The 20,228-nt window shown below is 39.7% G+C and overlaps 2 protein-coding genes and 2 long non-coding RNA genes across 14 annotated transcripts; 1 reads left to right on the top strand and 3 right to left on the bottom strand.

The window, feature by feature from the left end:
* Positions 1-1,971: 1,971 nt before the first annotated feature.
* Positions 1,972-5,540, bottom strand: LOC116936001 (peroxiredoxin-4). Of its 4 annotated transcripts, none has more exons than XM_032943228.2 (9): positions 5,383-5,540; positions 5,120-5,311; positions 4,807-4,841; positions 4,645-4,738; positions 4,467-4,534; positions 4,247-4,373; positions 4,056-4,147; positions 3,869-3,976; positions 1,972-2,117 (listed from the first exon to the last, which is right to left on the bottom strand). In XM_032943228.2, exons 1-9 carry the CDS (start codon positions 5,423-5,425, stop codon positions 2,058-2,060), a joined length of 819 nt encoding a protein of 272 aa, XP_032799119.2. In that variant the 5' UTR covers positions 5,426-5,540; the 3' UTR covers positions 1,972-2,057. The 4 variants fall into 4 exon arrangements, with proteins under 4 accessions (XP_032799119.2, XP_045025189.1, XP_045025190.1 ...); XM_032943234.2 differs by having other exon boundaries at positions 2,082-2,772; XM_045169254.1 differs by lacking the exon at positions 5,383-5,540 and having other exon boundaries at positions 5,120-5,374.
* Positions 5,541-7,848: 2,308 nt separating this feature from the next.
* LOC116915357 lies at positions 7,849-9,411 on the top strand. 2 transcript variants are annotated; one of them, XR_006645368.1, is made up of 3 exons: positions 7,923-8,256; positions 8,334-8,698; positions 8,753-9,411. It is a non-coding gene; the product is annotated as an uncharacterized LOC116915357 (long non-coding RNA). The 2 variants fall into 2 exon arrangements; XR_004390026.2 differs by having other exon boundaries at positions 7,849-8,256; positions 8,334-9,411.
* LOC116915345 lies at positions 8,858-10,626 on the bottom strand. Of its 6 annotated transcripts, none has more exons than XR_004390020.2 (7): positions 10,517-10,626; positions 10,270-10,452; positions 9,957-10,197; positions 9,764-9,874; positions 9,430-9,706; positions 9,273-9,366; positions 8,858-9,201 (listed from the first exon to the last, which is right to left on the bottom strand). It is a non-coding gene; the product is annotated as an uncharacterized LOC116915345 (long non-coding RNA). The 6 variants fall into 6 exon arrangements; XR_006645367.1 differs by having other exon boundaries at positions 9,430-9,582; positions 9,656-9,706; positions 10,270-10,603; XR_004390025.2 differs by having other exon boundaries at positions 9,957-10,070; positions 10,129-10,197; positions 10,270-10,602.
* A 2,112-nt stretch (positions 10,627-12,738) lies between these two features.
* LOC116915950 lies at positions 12,739-14,605 on the bottom strand. Of its 2 annotated transcripts, XM_045169605.1 has the most exons (6): positions 14,252-14,605; positions 13,971-14,125; positions 13,682-13,915; positions 13,479-13,609; positions 13,185-13,419; positions 12,739-13,124 (listed from the first exon to the last, which is right to left on the bottom strand). In XM_045169605.1, exons 3-6 carry the CDS (start codon positions 13,698-13,700, stop codon positions 12,928-12,930), a joined length of 582 nt encoding a protein of 193 aa, XP_045025540.1. In that variant the 5' UTR covers positions 13,701-13,915; positions 13,971-14,125; positions 14,252-14,605; the 3' UTR covers positions 12,739-12,927. The 2 variants fall into 2 exon arrangements, with proteins under 2 accessions (XP_045025540.1, XP_045025537.1); XM_045169602.1 differs by lacking the exons at positions 13,971-14,125; positions 14,252-14,605 and having other exon boundaries at positions 13,479-13,766.
* Between the last annotated feature and the right edge of the window lie 5,623 nt (positions 14,606-20,228).

The raw sequence follows: 20,228 nt of genomic DNA, 5'->3' as shown, positions 1-20,228 counted from the left end.
TGGTTTCTTTGCCAACTCCATGCTCCTGGCTCCTATCGACTCCACCTTTCTCTCTGGTAAACGGAACAGCATCCAAACCGAATCCACCATCATTCCCTAAAATTCCATCAACTGGGCAGGCGTCTCCACAGACTTCTCCAAATTGGTCACAAAACCCAGAACTCGTAATAATCTTTTGATAAAGGCTAGCTGCTCTACGATGACGTTCTTACACTGATTTAGTAGGATGAGGTCGTCGAGATAAACGATTATTCTATACAGTGCCGGTCCAGTTATAGAACCGCCTAGCTATGGAACCGGCTCGGTTATCGAACCGATTTTTCTTTGCCGTGTTTCAGCGCCACCGTTGGCCGTATTATGTACTATATCGATTTTCTATGGCGGGAATGAATGGGTTTTGCCTTTTAAAACATGCAAAAAAATAGTACTGTAATGGGTTTTATCTCTTTAGGCAATGTTGTACATTGGTTCAATGACCCAACTAATAATAATAGGCGGTAAAGTTATTCATACCAAATACAATAATAATAGGCGGTAAAGTTATTCATACCAAATACAATAGAATACAATAGCTTCCACTATTCATTTTTATCTTCTAGCACCTTGTTCCATTCCAGTCCTTCTACCAATTCTAATTTCTTTTTCCTTCTGGTATGACAACAGTTCTTCTAGTTCATCAAACCACTTCCTCTGTGGATGGTCCCCCACCAATGAAGATACACTAGTATCTCACCATTCATAGCCATAGACTATATTACACATATATTAAAAATCTTTTTAAGTTAGTCATAGCATCGGTTCGAACACGGGACTATAGATCCATGGCGAACAGCATTACCACTCTGCTATGTGCCCTTACATTCTAAGACTGTCAAAGTTTGAGGGATGAAAGAACCAACGATAGGTGGCACTAAGATCGGGTGCTTGGTTATAGAACCATTCAGTTATAGAACCGCGCACAGGCCGGTTCTATAACTGGACCGGCACTGTACCGGTGTACCCGAGGCTCCTCAAGAAGGCTACAACCGGTCTCAAAAGCTTAGTAAATGCCCAGGGGGCTGAGGCCAGGCCAAAACAAAGACAGGTGAACTGGAATACTTCCCCTTCCCATAAGAACTGTAGGAACTCGTGGAAATCCATATGGACAGGGACCGTTAAATACGCGTCCTTCAAGTCTAACTTCACCATCCAATCCACCTTCACGATCAAATGTCTGAGTGAAGCCAGATTCTCCATCTTAAAATGTCTGTATACCACATACTGATTGAGCTTCTTCGAATTAATTATAGGCCTGAATCCGCCCGACTGCTTTTTTATGATGAACATCGAGCTGACAAATCGGATCCTACTGGCCCTTACGGCGGCCCCTTTCTGGACCAACCTCCTCACCCCCAATGCTCAACTGTCCCTCGCTCATTCGTGTGTTTGTCGGAAACTGAAGCATCACAGGCGACTCGAACTCAAGTTCCAGCCCACTCCTGACCATCTTAAGTATCCAAGGATTAGCGGAAATGAGCCCCCAAGCCCTCCAAACTGTCTAATCCTTCCCCACAATATTGCTTAAAGCTACTGGGGGGAGAGATCTAGAATAAGAATATATCAAATCACTTGCATACCCATTGTTGCTCCAATCCTGTTGGCTGCCACTCCATCGGCTAGTCGACCCCGGCACTGTGTCATTTAGCAACCCATAGGGCGAAGTCGTGTTCGGATATTTGATGACTAGCATGCTAATCACCAAATCTTGTTGGTAAATAATTAAACAAAATTGTACTGGATAGCTTATTGTTTATTTAACACTGGAATTTTTTTTTCCTTTATTTTAATTTTTACTACCCCATTTCCCTATCCGTGCGACACACAATTCGCCATAAGACGCTGGGTTAAATGGCCCTAGCGTTCGGATACTAAGGGCGGGTACTGTATTTAATTAAAAGCCAAAGGGGGAAAGTTAAGAACGAAACAAGGATATTCAATAGTGTCAACCCAATTTATTGGAACATCCATCTGATCTTCATCAGTCATCATTCTTTGACGACATAAGTGGTTGAAGTATATCAAATTTCATCTTTTTGTTTTTCGAAATAGAGTTTTTTCTCTTCCGGATGGGGAATAATCTAATACATCCAACAAAGAAAAAAAAATTACATCAGAAACACGTAGAATTTCTGTGAGATCAGTTATTCATGTACGGAAACAGAATTATTTTGTGCATTCGCGATGCAGAGGGAAAAAACCTAGTCAACTTTTGGAAGGAAACCATTGGCAACGACATACAGTGAGAGCATATTTCAGGACATGCGGTTTGTGGTGGGACTGTTGACTTTACGTTCACATTGACATGCATGAAAATTGGTCGTCTTTTTCGTATTTAATTTTTTATGCATTTAAAGAGTAATGTTTTCATACACCTGTCAAAGCATACGAAGAAAACAGAAGCTGGTAACTATTAAAAATATATGGCAATAGCCAAGCGTGTTGATACAGTACTCCGTGCACAGTTTGGAAACGCGCAGTGGTTTTCCGCACTTTTAGCGGTTCTCGTTGGGTAATGTATTCCTAATTTTTTTGCATTAACTTAAAACTTATAATCAAAAATACAATTTTAATCATAAAAGAACTGATTTTTCCACTGATTTTTTCCCTTTTCAAATAATAGTGAACCATCGGTTATACTGAAAAGTAGTAGTGTGAAACTTAGCGCGGGTACTGTACTTTTCACTTTCATTGCTCTTGCCGTCCATTCCCCACCATCACTCTGAAACGATAAAGCTAAAAAAAAAAAACCCCAAAAATGAATGAATAATAAATGAAAATTTCGGAGTCAGATTAATGAATGATGCGACTAAGCAAGCTTTATATATACGGACGTAAGGACCATTTGTTCTTCAACAGATCACGATTAAAAATCTTGCTGCAAATACGGGAAGAATATTTATGTTTACTGTAGGTAAGCATTAGGCGATTAAAGCAAAATACTGAACAGAATTGTAATAGAAGCTTTCGTGGTTTCCGATTTACCACAAACCAAAATTAAGTATTTAACCAGCTGTTGAATACGGGGAAAAACTAAGTAAAGTAAGCAAACTTTATGCAAATAAGTAAAATAGGAGCTTTAGACGAAAGAATGTTGTTTTAGTAGAATCTTTTTTTACAGACGAGAACATTTCTATAAACTACTTTAACAAGATAAGGATAAAATTTTTCCTATTTCTTCATGTAATCCACCATTGCTAAATGAAAGAGCATACGAAGTTTACTTATTTCCGTTAACACACAAATTTCACATGCGCCCATAAAAGACGGATAGAGAAGGAGAATTAAACTTGAATTTTTGTTTATCAAAATTTCCAAACTTAACGAAATATTCTATCAAAAGAATCTATTAGCGCTTGAATCCGGAGAAGATTTCTCGTGGAGCAATGTCTTTTTTCTCCGGATAACTGAACTAGCTCGACAGCCGAAAGCAATGACTTTTGATTGCTTAATAGTAAAATTATGCGAATTCAAACACATTTTATCGTTATTGTTTTTTCCCGACAACATACGACATGCAAAAGATTTGGGAGAAGAGTAATAAGTACCGCCGGGAAAATGTAACGATGTTACACTTTAAACAAAATATTTTATGATCGTATGGTATTGAGATGGAAAAGCTAAGGAACTTCTAAAAACGACACTTCTTTTGAATTTCCTTTACCTATACGGTCTGTGTAAGTCAACGACATAAGGCTAAAGACGCATAAAAACGACAGAACCACATCGGAACTATGGATATAAACGTAGCTTAAAGCAGGCAAAATTCGCCAGACAAAACCACGGATGGTTTAAAATATGGAATGTTTGTTTATAGTTAGAACAATATTACCGTATCGCTCCCTGGCTTCCATCCAGCTGGGCAAACCTCGCCGTGGTGGTCAGTATACTGGAACGCCTGTACCAGTCTTAACGTTTCATCAACTGATCTGCCTACTGGCTGGATAGAATAAGTGAAATTTTGAGCTAAGTATAAACCGTAAACAGAATATATCATAATCATTCGATGTTTGCAATACCAGATCATTCATTGTGATTTGCCTCAGTGTTTGCTTGTCATCAATTATGAATAAACCTCTAAGTGTGTGACCAATGTCTTCTAAATAGACTCCTATTAATACATTTTTTGAGTTAGTTAACAGAACTTTAACTCTTCTGGCCCTTCCCCACAAAAAAATAAAAAAATAAAATAAAATAAAAACAAACATACCATAATCAGTTGAAATCTTGTGAGATAAATCCGAGAGCAATGGTATCTTCAAAGGCCCAAGTCCACCTTCTCTCTTGGGAGTATTGACCCATGCTAAGTGTGTGAAATGAGAGTCCACTGAACAAGCCTAGAATTACTATGAATAGTCAAGCAACCAAGCAACCAAAACAAAAACACAAAACAAAAAAGAAAAGAATCTATATAACTCTAAATACTTTACCACAAGTTCAGTGTTTAATGCTCGAAATTCTTCAATTCTATCATTGAAGGCCAAAATCTCTGTTGGACCTGCATAATTCCAATTAATATATAATAATAATCCCAGCAATATACTGAAGGACAGAAAAACATAGTATCATATAAAAAAAAACTGTAAATCACAAAAAACCTATTCTTACAGACAAAAGTGAAATCCAAAGGGTAAAAGAAGAAAACCAAGTATTTTCCTTTAAAATCTGTTAATTTAAGGTCTTTAAATGAGCCATCCACTACCTACATTGAGGCAATCAAAAAAAAAAATTATTTGTAGTAAGAAAACAAATTATCGAAGCACAATTTACCGCTGTTGCTTCCCAAAACGGAGCTGGTTTTGATACTAAAAAAAAATATATATATATATATATATACAGAATTAAAGCATGAAATCCTTTGTTATTTTCCTGCCAAACAAAATTTGAACTGTTTGCAGTCCTCTATCAAAGTTCTATACATTCACACATACAATTAATTATAAATTTTTGCAAACTTCAATTTAACCACAAAATAATGCTAACTAAAACACAATAAAGCAAAAGAAAATGCACAACGAGTGCACACTATGATAAATCTAGTACATTTACATACATAGAATAGATTTATATAAATTTATAATACTCATGGCTTTTGTCCATTGTAAAGAATGTCCACTGCTTTTTCCTGTTTCCCTCGGGTAGACAGCACCACCAGCATATGTCTGACACTCATCTCCATTTACAATACTTACTGCAATCAACAATGTTGTTATTTGCGCCACGAACGAAAAAGCTCTCGAGTCCATCTTCTTCCCAATAATTTTTCTTGTACAATCTTTTTAATGAAATTCACTTGTGGATTACAACGGATGAGATTTTGAAAATAAAAAAGTAAAAATTAACAACCAGTAGAAAAACAATGCAGCCGGGCCTGTTGAGTACGTGACATCGATGCCGCACAAATTGCGTCTGTCAAATAATGTTGGCGACTATCTCAACAAGGTCTCTGACTGAGCAAGGCCTACTTAATGCTTAAGGCCTGTAAACTCGTATACCTCCTATGGCGGTGACGCGTTACATGGCAACAGAGTCATAGAGGGGATCCCCTCTATGACTCTGCTGGCAACAACTAATCAGAGAAAAAACAAGGGTTACGACGACACCCTCTGGCGCTCGCTACTGCTACTGCTTCGAAAACCTAAATACAAGATTATGCAAAAACAGGGTTTTATTGTATTTTTTAATTAAGAGTATCTTAGAATCATTAACTTTTAGTTAAAGAATTCCAGTAAGTGTAGAAAATCACCTCTTTGAAAAAGATTTGTGTCCACTAAGTAATATTTTCATCATTTCAATCAAACAATTTACATCGGTATTAGAATGATGGTTAAGGACTCTACCTAGATATTTATGGATATGGGTATGTCGGTTCTAGTCTATACAATATCATGCTATCAATGTGAGTATATTTTTATAAATTTTTAATTTTATCTCTAAGTGAAAATGTTTAATCCGTTTATAGATTTTTTTCCTAAGTGATTAATTCAATTAACTACAAGAAAAAGAAGAAAATTTTTAATTAACATGATAATAAAACTTGTATATTTTTAACATACTACTTTTTTCTTTTTAACAACTCAATTGCCATATTGCTGTTAAACTAGCACACTTTTCATTTCAAAAATTTGATTTCCTTTTGTTTTATCTTTATTCATTAGTTTATGTATCTATAACAAGTGTTAAAGTTTTTTGGGGGTATTTTTCAACGAGGCTATAATTGCGAGCGCCAGATGTTGTCGTCGTAACCCTTGTTTTTTGGCTCTTATTAGGGAACGGTATGGCGACAGTAGAACTCCAAGACAGTAGAACTCCAAAAACAGTAGAACTCCAAGACATTAGAACCCCACTTTTCAAAATATTTAAAAAATTTGTTGGTAAATCCGACAGTAGAACTCCAAGTACAATAGAACTCCAAAGACATTAGAACCCAACTTTTAAAAATATATAAAAAAAATTGTAGATAAATCCGACAGTAGAACTCCATGTATGATAGAACTCCAAAGACATTAGAACCAAAAAAAAAAATTAAAAAGGTATGGCGACAGTAGAACTCCAAGACAGTAGAACTCCAAAAACAGTAGAACTCCAAGACATTAGAACCCCACTTTTAAAAATATTTTTAAAAATTGTTGGTAAATCCTACAGTAGAACTCCATGTACAATAGAACTCCAAAGACATTAGAACCCCACTTTTAAAAATATATTAAAAAATTTTTGATAAGTCCGACAGTAGAACTCCATGTACAATAGAACTCCAAAGACATTAGAACCCCACAAAAAAAAATTAAAAATAACAAATAGCATGAGACAATAGAACTCTTCTGTCTGACAATAGAACTCCAACACCTTAAATATGATATTTAATGCCCGACAGTAGAACTCCAACATCCGACAGTAGAACCCCGACACCCGACAATAGAACCCCAACACCCGACAGTAAAACTCCACTGAATATTTAAATAATTATTACGGCCGACAGTAGAACTCCAAGACTTTATTTTTCATTTCAATAAAAGTCATAAAAGTAGGGCTCGGCCCCGATCACATTCTAATCGGGTACACCGCTAACGTTTACCGTTAAAAATTAATCGGGGAAGTTTGACGCGGGGATTTTTTTGTCGTTAGAATCGGTGCTGCACCGATTGCACCGTCTTAGCCCAACTTGGTCTCCGCGAGACGGTCTCGAAGGGTCGAAACCGTCACTGCTACATCCCATAGGGACTATTCCGGCCCTCTGATTGGCTCTCTCCTTTTCCTCACTCTATAGCCCATTCCACCCCTTCTGCTTGTGGTGTGTGGCCTGTGGTGTGTGTGGAGTAGTCGGGCTGCCGCCTTCATTTGTTTGTTTTTCATGTTTATTTATTTATTATTTTGTTTCTAACTTACTATTTTGTTAATAAACTATTTATACCTTTATTATATCATTTTAAATTTTATTGCTCAGTAATAAATTAGATATTAGTGTGTTTTCATTACAACTATTGTGAATTGTCACCCACGGGCCATTGGGTTGGTGCGGGTCTGAGAAAAAAGGTTCCAAAACCCAATTTTGGGAGAATCGGGAAAACTATATGTCCAAAAGTTTAAATAATTATAGGAATCGATAAATCTTGATAAGGTCTATCCAATTTTGCTAAAATATTGCTTAGGGTGTACTAATTAGGAAAGAAAACCGCTTCACCATTTTTCGGGTAGGTCGGTGCGGTTAAGCGGGTAAAAGGTACCCCCCCCCCTAAAAATACGTAATATTTCAATAATTTATTGCGGAAAAACTATAAGACAAAAATTAATAAATTTTGCAGAAATGGATAGCTCTTGGTAAGGGCTAAAAAGTAACGGTGCGATTCGTCGCTAAGGATCGACGAGATAGTCTGCGACCAGCCTGTGTTGGTCGTGGACCTGACACACTGAGTATTCGTCTGCTGTAGGGCAACAAATAAACAAACTGAGGATTTTTCTGCTAAAGGAAAAAAATTAAACATTTGTGTTTCTTTCTGGATTGCAAAAGGTTAGTAATATTTTCAGTAATGGTTAATATGAAGATAAACAAACAAACATCAAAGAAAGAACGGGAAACTGAAAGGAATGAGAAGTATCAAACAAGCCTAGCATGTTTTCCAAAAGCCTTTCCCCTGGAATTTGTCTTTGACAGATCACGGTTACGGATTCGTTTACTTTCAAAATGAAAACGAATTTGAACATATTCGAAGATTACATGAGGTAAAACATGTTGATGTTTTTCACAACCAATATTAATTAAATTTAACTTGGAAACCTTTGACAAAATACTTTTATAGCTGTCCCTAACATAGTAATGAATGTTAGATTGAAAATGGCCTGAGACTATTGTCTCTACTTCTTTGAAAGTTTTGAACATCGCAATCGATGGATACTTCAGCCCACCATAATTCCTCCTGGTGGTATGATCTGCTGCAATGAAATTTTCTGGGATCAAATGTTGTTCAGTTTCAAGTAGACTTGCAGTCTTGGCATTTCAAGATATGCCGGCAGCGACTGTATAGCACGTATCCCACTACGTCATAGATCCCTTGGTTCTTCGTACCTCCAAAAACCATAATATCCTGATTCTTCTCAACATAGTTAACTTCATCTTCTGCTACGTACGCATCATTATGGATACTTTCCACTATTTCGTCTGACAGTATTTCGTTGACTTCTGGATTAGAATTCTCTTCATTTACTCCTATTTCTGCAGGTTCATATTCAATATCTTCTACAAAACGTATTCTCAATTCCTCCAGCAATGAATCTTTAAGGGATTCTCTTAAGTTTTTGGCAACTGCATTATCTTTTTTGAATCTTTTCAATAGGCAATCTTTATATTCCAATAAAAAACAGTATTTTTCCTCGTTATCGACAATTCCCACATTTACGTCCATTGTAGACGAATTATACAGCGAGTACGATTTCGTTATAACCAAACTTGCATGGAGTTGATCTCAGCAATTTACTGATTGTATCTGGATGTGGAAGAGGAAGTATGCTTCTATTCCTCAAATGTTTATACGCCGAGGTGCTTTTCATCTTCCAGAGTAAACACTGGAGTAAAAAGCCAGGACCATATCACATAGAGTAAGCCTTCCCACTCTCCGACGTAAGCTGTGTCCGTCCCTTCACAATGAATGTTCTAATTACTTCCTGCTCCTGTAAACATTATTTAAAAAAAATTATGTTAGTGTAAATTAATCAATAGAATCATTCATTAAAACACTAACTTGTGGTTTCAAGTGACATATTTGTTTTTTCCAGTGACTTCTCAGTCAAGTTCTTTAGTTCCACCTTAAATTGTTCGATCTTTCCGGCCATATCCTGATAAAAAAACAGATTAGTCAATATATGTAACAGAACCACGAATCATTAAAATTTAATTACGTTGAAATATGAAACTAGACGTGCATTTTGTTGTCTTAATCGTCTAATGGTTTTTTCCTTTCCCTTTATTTTTTCCTGCAATTTTGCTACCTTTGCGCAATTCTTTGAACAATTGATGCAGGAATCTGGCAAAATCTTCCTGAACACGTTCCTCTTGCGAGAAGCAATGAATATGTATTTTATTTGCAGTTTGAATTAGTATTCATTGCAGATCGAGGCGCCTTACTCGTTCAAAAAGTTACTCCGCAGCATCCAGCTTTGCTTGTTGATGTTTCAACTAATTAACGAACAATAATAATTTTAAACGAACTTAATTCTATTTCAACAACAGCACCTGTTTCGCTTGTCACGGTTTTGCAAGCTGTTTCATTCTTTTTGTCAGCTGCAACATCAGTAGCTCAAGAAGAATAGCGTGAAGCATCAGGGATCACATTGTGGCATCCATCTGAGGTAGTTGGTGATTCAAGCAAGAAGAATGAAAATTCATTCATTCATCTAGAGAACTATTTCGATTTAAAGATGAATACCAGTCATTGTTGCATCTGGATGAACTAAACTCGTTATAGCTCCAACAAGTTCTGTTGGCTATGGCTGTGGCTTCTGTATTTTGGTACATGGTTCAGTACGTAACCTTGGTCCTCCTGGGTTTCACAATATTTCGGTTTTTATTATTTTTTTAGAACATCTTAACATTTATACGTATCTGCTGTTGATCCAATGTTAAGGATACATGGCTGTAAGGCCATTCTAGTCCGATTCAAGATTGCTCTACCGGTTGGTACACAAATTTATAGCTTTTTAAAGACTGCCAATTACAAGTTCACTATGTTTAATAGCTACCTGCCAAATTTTTTGTGGGCACTACATTTTTCGTTAACAAACGATTTTTTTTTGCTGGAACAAAGTCGTTGCCTACTTGAGTTCCTTTATGAATTTCACTTTTCTCAAAATGTGCCTCGCACAACCTTGATGCTCTCGTCAACCCAGGTTTGGCAATTTTTTTCTGTCATTCCTCCAATTTTCCTAATGAAATGTAAAACAAGGATTTGTCACTTTCCTTATAAATCACACCACAAATAAAGCACACTTTCACTTTTGGCATTTTTTGCCGAGAACGAACAGAGACGCCATTAACAAAAGAATTTTAATAGCTGCATGCTTCTTCAACTAGAAGTGGAAAGTTTTATTTACTACCGCAAGATGGGTGTCATAAAGGGGATAAAACAGATGTTCGGTAGTTGAAAACTGGTCTCAAAGCCTTACCGGGTGTGTTGCAGGCGCACGTTTACCATCCCATATACCATGATACCGATACCGATACAGCGATGTATCTATAATTTTAGATATTCGATATCGATCCGATCCGATTCCGATGTAATAACAATCCGACATAGCCTTGGTAATAAGTAAAAATGTGCAAAAAAGTTTAACAATAATGGCCTGGCTTTGTACCTCATGTTTTTGTATAAGATAAAATGAATGTACACAAAATGGTTTGTAGCTCTTTTTTTTTAAATATCTAACATAAAATACAAAATTCTTCCGTCTCGGCTCGGCAATTATTCTGGGTTCATTCAGAGGATTGAAATCCCGATCAAACGTGTATTTCAACAATACTAGGTTAGATTGGGGCAGCGCAAAAGCTAAAAATAGTTGTCTAAAATCTAGTTGTTTTGTTTAGCCGATAAATCGAAGCACTATAATCTATACAATAATTACATTCAAATATTAATACTGTCACGTGGTCAATGACCACGTTATGTGATCCGGTTAGTATTCAATACTACCGGACGTGTGACGTCAGTGTTTCCCCCGTATATAGTTCCCCCGTAGTCGTGTTTCGTCTCTCAGTCTTAGTCTTGTTAACCGTGAATACAACGCATTGCTACATGGTGGAGATGCAGAACCTCTGGTAAGTCTCTTTTGGGGTTATGTTTCTGTTCGATTCTGTGCTGCGGAGGCGAAGGCTGTCAGGGACCCCTGAGAGTCGACGACCCAACTGGTCTTAGCACCTTAAATAGTTGGGGTACGGGGTCACGGCTCCGACCGTAGGACAATCGGGGAAGCATAACGAAGGAGAGACGCCGGGGGGAAAACGGTGAAAAGGGTTAAGGTGGTGCAGATGGGTACATTGAGGGAACGTGGATAGTGGAAACCATGAGCCGAAGTGGTCGGCAAGAATCGGGGCAGTGATCCGTGAGCCGAAGAGTTCGGCAAGAATCGGGCAGTGAACCATGAGCCGAAGTTTTCGCCAAGAAGCAGAGAAGTGAACCGTGAGCCGAAGAGTTCGGCAAGAAACAATCGGGGTGAGGATTGCGGGAAGTAGATGATAGGAGAGGAGGACGTAAGGAGCGTGGAGAGAATCTGAGACGCTCGGGGACGGTTCGTGGCACGGGGTAGTTGGGGGATACCCGAGATCGGGAGTGCATCCCGGGGGCGGGCGAGGACGCGCAGTCGACCGTTGGGGGAAAGCGGAACGGATGAGCGAGGAGAAATAGAGGACGGGGCTAACGAACCCCAACAGGAGCAGCAACCGGCATCCGTTCGGCAGGAGTATCATCTCACATTCAGTGAGGAGGAAACTGAGCGGTGGGAGGACGCTGAAGAGGAAGAAGGATCGAGAGAACACGGAGAAGAGCAGCCGGAGTGGTATTTAACGGATTTGAGAAGAAGATCATCGAATATCAGTAGCTACATCCGGGGATTCAGAGCAGCTCAACAGCAAGTGCTCGCAAGGCACGCGATGGCCGCGCAGACAAAATTTCAATCCCCACCCACCTTCCGGGGAAGGACGGGGAAGACGTCGTGTAGTGGATGCATCGACACGAAAGAAACGGGAGATATAATCGATGGAGAGATGACGAATTTCGCGACCACGTGGAGCTGTTGCTGTTCGGGGCAGCGCAGAAGTTGTAATCATACAAAGAGGCCGCGGGACAACTAGACCCGTACGGAAAAAAAAAGCTTGCCCTTAGCTAACTACTAGCTTGGCGAGCGGACCTGGTTAGCTTGCCATAGCTTGCAATTCGCTAAGTTGATTTTGCACCAAAACCCACTGGAGGATTTGAAAGGTAGTAGCAAGGAGTCAATTACGTAGGTAATACCTTCTTAGAAAAATGTTACGTTAACATAAGGTATGAAAATTGACACTGCAAGGCAACCATTTTTTATTTATTTTTTTTTACTTTTATGAATTTTTTGTTTTGGTTGGTCAATAAAAAAATGAAATACAAGAAAAGATTGATTTCTAATTTTTTTTTATTGAAATCAAATTACAACCGTGGCAAATTGCGATCGAATCGCGAAAGACATTGTACATAAGTATACAAAACACACATACAAGTTAAAGAAAACTGGTTTTGACTCTAAACGAAATGCATATGCAAATCACGTAACGCGAAATAAAACGTAAAGAAAACACAAGTTTAAATTAACCTCATCAGGTAAAACGATCATCTGGATTAAAATACGAACGGACTTTACTGCACATAGCCTTTATTACATACCCAAGCTGTCGTTGGCCCTAGTCAATTCTTCGTTGAGAATGTCATCCACATTTAAGTCAGGATGCCTCAGTTTTCTTTTGCGGGTGTTCGTGTGGCATCCAAGTAGGCGATGGCCGACGGCAGCATGAACGGTAGCTTCCTCGACAACTGCGCCTTCGTGCCACGTCGACCAACGGCTTGTAATGAAACCTATTTCATAGAAAGGTCGGTTGAAAACAGAAAAAAAAAACAAAAAAACATCTATTTTACCTGATATGGCATTCAAGATATCCTCAGGAAATTTCTTTTTTGGCAGTGTTCCAGGCTTTGTTGGGCAAACTTTACCTGTCCTCGAATATTCAGCAAGCTCGGCAGGAGAATAAAAAGCATCCAATATTGTGGTAACTGTGTTATTTAAGTCCTTTTCAGTTTTTCCAAGTCTCGCAGCAATCAAAATTCTTCGCATTGAGGCACGAGTAATTGAAATGTTGCCGTGAAAAGGAACCTGTAAAATACAATCATTTTAAAGGTTATCACTTCCTACATCAATATGTTATCATTTACCATCACTTCATCCGGATTACATCCGCGCGGGCTGCTACTTGCCGAAGCAGACATTCGAGATGGGGTACTTGAAAAATTAGTTTGATGCTGATCCACGATTGCCTGAAGCTTTTCCATATTTTCCTGGAACCCTATATTCAGGAATAAAGATGAGCATGTATAAAACTTGTTCCTGTGAAAAAAATAAAAGGCTGAACACTTACTTGACGCTAGTTGATTCATTGTATCGTCAGACTGCTTTCTTTTTTCTAAGGACTCCAGCTTTTCGCGAAGCTCAATTGCTTCGCATTCCCGCGGTCTGCTAGCTGGAGCGCCATTTGATCAAGTTCCTCTTCCAAAGTAGAGATTTTAGTTTTACAATCTTCCATTGTGCTATTTGTACTGTCTTTTAGCTGTTCTTCCAGCTCCCGAATTTTCAATTTGAGATCTTCGTTTTCCTAAATGAAACAGTTCATAATGAATTGGAATTTACTTTCATAAAAATTTCTTTACCTTTTCAAGATGATAACGCTTAGAGCTCTGGTCTGGCTGAGCGGGATAAATCAGTTGCAGACGACTGCGGATAGCTACCTTTTCTTTGGGCTGTAAATTATCCACAGTAAGTTTGTTTAAGTCTAGTTTCTTCTGCCGAAGGAAATCTTTATCATCTGTGTGGAAGTGGAATATTAGAAATATTAAGACAGTTTTACAAATATTTTGTTTATACGAACACCAACAACATTTAGAAATAAAGAAATGAAATGTTACTTAGGCTAAATGTTTGTCAAACTTACCTGAAAAGCATACAGGAACACCCAATCTGTGGTCAGAATCCTCAATGTTGTTAAGGTATAACTTAAGGTTCCAATGGGACGAGTCACCTTTTGGCCATCTATATCAGTTTACGTTACTTCTCTAAAGAACTTAATAACAAAATGAAACTTAACTTGTTAACTTAACTTGTTACAACTACTTGTCTTTTACTTTCAATTCATAAAGTCAAAAGAGCCAGCACATCCTTTTCATCTTCGCAGAGTGTTGGTTTGAAAATTGCAGACACCGAAGCAATTCCAGGTGGCTGCTCTTTAAAATCAAACAACACCAGGAGGGAATAAACATTGTGGGCTGATAGCGTGGCATTAGCAGCCATAATAACGTGATGAAATACCAATATGAAATACCAAAACTTCAATCAAACATTGAAAAAGAAGTCAAGAATAAGGCTAAATAACATTTACTTACCTTCAACAATAGTGATCGTGGTTAAGAGTCTCGTATAAAGCTCGGCAACTGGAAACACTTTGAAAAACTTAACGTTTTCCTGCGTTACAGCAGTTTATTGACAAGAATCCATAACAAAATGTACGAATACTGCAAGAGAGGAGACCCATCTAGACTGGTTTTGGCCGCTTCTTTTGGCGCCAAGCATAAACTTTCCTCGAAGGTTGCCGAATATAACTATTTGTGATGCGGAAATAACTATTAAAATTTTTTAAACGAAAGATTATTAAGTATTATGTAAAAGATTATTATTGATTTCAATATTTATAAAAGTATTCGCGTAAATGTTTCCAATCAATCTATTCATGCTGGTAGTGGTATCTACTATTTAAAATTTTTTTTGCCCCAATTTTTTTTTCTGGCAATGTCGAACTGTTTATTATTGAAACCTATACAAGACAAATAGGAATATTCGAAAAAATCTTTGATTGTTTTGATTTCGACAAGTGGACTGTGTTGCTTTTTTCCCTTATATTCTATAACTTGGCTCGTGAACGATACAAATGGCAAACAACAGTGCGGTAAGGGGTTCATCGAGATGGACAAATAAAAGGAAAGCAATAAGGCTGGCCGACAAAGAGTTAGAAAATATTTGCCAATCTGTGAGATTCAACGTACCTTTATCCCTGAATGTGAATAGTAACGAAGATTCTGTCCAGGTAATATCCAAAACTTAAATGTTTGCCAAATCAAATGGTTCTTATAAGGTTTATTTTGCCATTTTCATACAGGTAAATAACCAAATGGATGATTGTAACGTACTTGTAGAAGGTGAATCTCTTGAGCTGTCGAATACAGTAGAGGCTAGTACTATGATGCTGGGATCAATCACTTCATTCGAACTGGAAGAAGATGAAGAAAATTATTTTATGCATGATGACAAAGCAAATGATTATTATAATTCCCACTGCGATGATGTATCCACTTTCAATACAGTGCAGGTTTCATGTGATAACAACTACGTTCATCTTTCATTCATTCATATTAAGTTTTCTGAATCCAAATTAGGAGCTTGGACATAAATTAGCACCATCAATTTACTTACCGTTGAATTTTCCCCATTCCCTGGCCATACAGTTAAACTTGTCGGTGTTGACAGCAACTTATCTGCTTATGACCCCAAAGATATTGTTTCAAAGTGCGTTATAGCTCTTAATAATTCATTAACTGAAACGTATGTTGTCACTGCCCTTGTAAATAGTTTTGAGACAGATTGATCACAAACATTGTGTTTTCCATTTGTACCATTATCCTTAACGCGATGTCTTAAAATAAAAATAAAAGATAACGTCTAAACACGGAAAATAAATTGTTTTTATTTCGATTCGTTTAACATTGAGAATAAAAGAATATATGCGTATAATAAATTTTAGGGAGATTCGACTATAAAAACAGCATGCCGCAAGTTGGGATTCTTCTTACCATATTCCAGGCATCCTAATTTCAAGTAAAGGGTTTCCTGTAACGTGCCGCGAACTTGACGCGTAGGTTCGAATTGGAATACCAATACGAAAAGCAGCTTGTGGCAAGGTAGCCGCTTTACAAAAAAAAAGAGGCAACCTAAAATTTCCGTACGGGGAAGCCGAATGGGAGGATGATGCAGGACCGCCAATTGTACCAGGAGTTAAAACACAGCTGTTGGAGCAATTCAAGCCAGTCAATCAGAATCGATTCAATGAAGCAAAACTGAGAGAACGCAAACAAGGGATCGAGGAATCCACGATCGAATATTTTTACGACATCCTGGATTTATGCCGCAGAGTAGACCCGAATATGACCGAAGCTACGAAATTGGCGCACCTATGGAGAGGACTCAGGCCAAGTTTACTAGAGAAGCTCTGGAGTTTGAAACCCAACTCGTGTGACGAATTCCTTCAAAAAATTAAGCGGTATCAGGAAATGACTTCCCGAGCAAGACAGGAGGAATGGGCGATGGGCGTGGTCGGAAAAAAACACCAACGACGGGAAGTGAGAGAATGGATCGAATAGAAAAATTGCTAGAGGGACTGATGGGAGCCGTTGCATCAAGGAACGCATCAGGGGCAGCCGCACAGCAAGGAGAAGAAGCGGAGAGTCAACAGTATCGGTCGGATAACCGATCGATACTGAAATGGACTTCGGATGGGAAACCTATCTGCAGCAGATGTAAGACGGAGGGACACATCGGGAGAGAGTGTCCAACAAGAACAAACGGTCAGGGAGGCCTGAGGGTCGGACGCCGGACGGAAAGGTTGTGTGCTACGGGTGTGAAGGGATAGGACACTTACGTCGCGACTGCCCGAGCTCCCAGCGAGAAGGAGGGGCACCACAACAACAACAGCAACAGCAGGTGCGATTCGCTGAAGAGGGTAGGCCAGTAATTGGTCTAGTAGGAATGGACACAGCATGTAGACCAGGAGGTGCTAGCTTGGCCAATTCTGAAAATCGACATCCAGAGGATGGTAGTACTGGATGTGTTGTGCTGGGAAAAACGAGTGGCTGCCGTAATAGATACAGGGACGGGAGTGTCCGTGTGTTCGCCCAAATTAGTGAGAGAACTAGGGATAACAGTGACACCATGGCGCGCAAATCGTCTAGTATCAGTTGACGGCAAGGAGATTCAACCGGGAGGAGCCGCAATGCTGTCAGTATCAGATGGGAAGATGACCGTCGAGGGGGAGGCTTTGGTTCTGGACGGCGACATCGACTTACTTCTGGGGAAGGACATGTTGGAAAAACTTGGAACGCGGATGAAGGTTGGGGCGCTACCAGAGATCTTCACTGGAGACATTGCCATCGGAGCAGTGGTGGAAAAGATGATGGCCCACCACGATTGATGAAAGCGGTCGCAACTCAACAACTAGATTTAAAAGGGTTTGGCGAATGTGCACTGGTGGAACCATCCCAAGCATTGCAGAGTACGAAAAGGGTGTCGACGGGAAAGGTCCTGGTTAGCGGCGTGGGAACAATCGGACAGATGGCGATAACCAACTTATCGGACCACAAACAATGGATCGAAGAGGGGACGGTGTTAGGAATAATCAAGCCAGTGACCGAAATCAAGGAGGGAGACATGCCAGTAGCCGTCGCGACAGCAGGGGCAGAGAAGAAAGCGCTTCGGGAGCACGGATTTGAAAGCAGGATTGGAGAAGGATTAATGCCGACAGACAGAGGAAGTACGGGAGCAGAAGCAAGAAGAATTGAGCCGCAACGCAGTAACCTAATTGCCGGGGGAAAGGACATCCGTGACCGAGAGGCTGATTTTAGAGAGACTATACCCCTGGGCGAGGAGGTGCAAGAAGCTCGAAATGAAAGGATGGACAATCAGGTGAGTCGATCGACACAAGCTCGGATGCCACCGGTACGATACGGACAAATGCCGCAGGCGGCAGTGGGGGCTCTTCTCCAACTACTAGAACTACTGGGACCGCTGATGGGGGTACAACCCAGCCAAGGACATTCCCAAGAGGCTTTTTCGAGGGATGGAGTAATATTCCAATTACAAGGGGAGGTCTTCTTTAGTGACTCGGAATGGGTAGTAGTGACCGATGTCTCGTTCGGACCCATAGAAAACGCCCTAAACAAACTGCACCTTTGGTTCACCGACTCGGCCAAGAAGAAAGAATCGCAGGCGGAGGAAACAACATAGTGCACGGTTACGGGCGCAGATGGTGGAAAGGGCGACGGACGGGTTGGAGCTATTGGAACTTGTACGTGAACGGTACGACACGCTGCGGGAGGCGGTGGCAGGAGGGCCAAGAGAGGTATTATTGACGTCGGCGGTACCGCACTGCACTGGCTGTTTGGGGTGGAGTACCATGCATTGTCTCACCGAAATAGACAACCGTATGACAGCACACAAGGAAACTTGTTTGACGACACTGCGTGATCTGGAATCGTCCATTGAGCATCTAGCCAAATGATGATGTTTTTTTTTTGGGGGGGTCTCCTGTATCATGTAACAATGTTCCCGGTTTTCTTTCGGGAGGGTATGTTATCAATTTAAAACCTAGTAGGACTTATATACGTCAACGTAGTTTATATCTTTTTTGTTGTTTGGTTTTTTTTGTTGTTTGTCTTTTATTTGGTAATGCATTCGGGGACGAATGCAGCTAGAGGGGGGGATGTCACGTGGTCAATGACCACATTATGTGATCCGGTTAGTATTCAATACTACCGGACGTGTGACGTCAGTGTTTCCCCCGTATATAGTTCCCCCGTAGTCGTGTATCGTCTCTCAGTCTTAGTCTTGTTAACCGTGAATACAACGCATTGCTGCAATACCTATCTAGTTTGGAATATTTGCAACCGGACTACTTTGATGGCTGCAACCGGTGCAGTAGCCAGTGCACACTGGCTCGGAGCGAGAAGGGGCATGTGATGTCATGCACTTCACGCGGTTGTCTGAAAATGTAGGGTGAAAGCGAACACCTTTTTCACTTTTTACGCCGACTGAAGGAAGTAGCAGACGAATGGAAAAAATGCTCTTATCACTAAACAACACACTCTCTAAATTCGTCTGCTAAAAATTGCACTGCACCGCTTGCACTGACTAAAAAGGTTGGGCAAGAAAGTGCAGTTTTTGAGTGACCTCGGACGGTGCCGGAGCGCCACTGGAACGTACAAAATCGATGCACCGAAAAAGTGGATTGCACAAAGATTGCCACTCGAACAACTTTTTATCGAGGTAATCGCACCAGTGCAGAAAAGTGCCACCATCCGAAATCGAGAAAAGACCAACGAAACGTGGTATAGGGATTCCTCTCAGCGTGAACCATCCAGGGTTCAATGACTTGCCCTGGTTGATCGGCGCAATTTTTAAAAATAGGGAAAATTTTTAACATAAATAAAAAATTCCCAAATTGCACCATCATTTTGATTTAGAACCTAAAAAATCGGGAACGAAAAGGAGCCCTAGCGGAACAGCTAGCAAACAAAATTCTAAAAATAAACAAAAGGTGTTTTGCCTTATCACCCCTGTAGACGACCGGCCTGCTAGACTAGCGAACCTAGCGGGGAGTCCTGGAACCACTTAGTAAACACCCGCCGTTTCCCCCTACAGAGAGTGATCTGGCGATCATATACAGTATCCTGCACAAAAAGGTGAACACCAATTTATTTTGAAAAAGCCATCTCTGAGCAGTGAATATTAATAGTTTACATTTTTAAGGAGAGGAAGAGTGGTTTTGGCGCAATATTATCATAAGGGTTTTGGGGTAATGTCAGTCCAGACACCTTTTTTTCCCCTAGGTATTACATGTCTGGAAAAAAGTGTAGACTATTTTATCGGTAGACTCCCATAGCTAAGTGGAACAATTTCTGCAATACAAAACAGATTCTTTCCAATACTCGTTATTGTCATTATCGGGTCGGGTAATCGGGTAGCATATGGAAACCCCAAATTATTTTATTTGTGTGCTAGCTATCTGCTAGTAAATTGGTATTAGTGGCTTATAGGGGTTTTTCGTCGAAATACATGGTTGCAAGATTGTGAATGGTTAGTAGGGGGCT

Source organism: Daphnia magna, linkage group LG1 (assembly GCF_020631705.1).
Source record: "Daphnia magna isolate NIES linkage group LG1, ASM2063170v1.1, whole genome shotgun sequence".
NCBI classification, from domain to species: Eukaryota; Metazoa; Arthropoda; class Branchiopoda; order Diplostraca; family Daphniidae; genus Daphnia; species Daphnia magna.
Note: the sequence above shows the minus strand (reverse complement) of the source record. Positions and strands in the feature narration are given on the sequence as shown.

What these genes read in the sequence shown, in the direction of transcription:
- LOC116936001 (XM_032943228.2), bottom strand. Translation starts at nt 5,425, where the DNA reads ATGTCACGTACTCAACAGGCCCGGCTGCATTGTTTTTCTACTG. An exon ending in GCTGCATTGTTTTTCTACTG is followed by an intron (nt 5,312 to 5,382) that starts GTTGTTAATTTT and finishes TTCATTAAAAAG; the next exon opens with ATTGTACAAGAAAAATTATT. An exon ending in ACAATGGACAAAAGCCATGA is followed by an intron (nt 4,842 to 5,119) that starts GTATTATAAATT and finishes ATTTTTTTTTAG; the next exon opens with TATCAAAACCAGCTCCGTTT.
- LOC116915950 (XM_045169602.1), bottom strand. Translation starts at nt 13,700, where the DNA reads ATGAATCAACTAGCGTCAAGTAAGTGTTCAGCCTTTTATTTTTTTCAC. An exon ending in GTAATCCGGATGAAGTGATG is followed by an intron (nt 13,420 to 13,478) that starts GTAAATGATAAC and finishes TGTATTTTACAG; the next exon opens with GTTCCTTTTCACGGCAACAT. An exon ending in TATCTTGAATGCCATATCAG is followed by an intron (nt 13,125 to 13,184) that starts GTAAAATAGATG and finishes TCTATGAAATAG; the next exon opens with GTTTCATTACAAGCCGTTGG.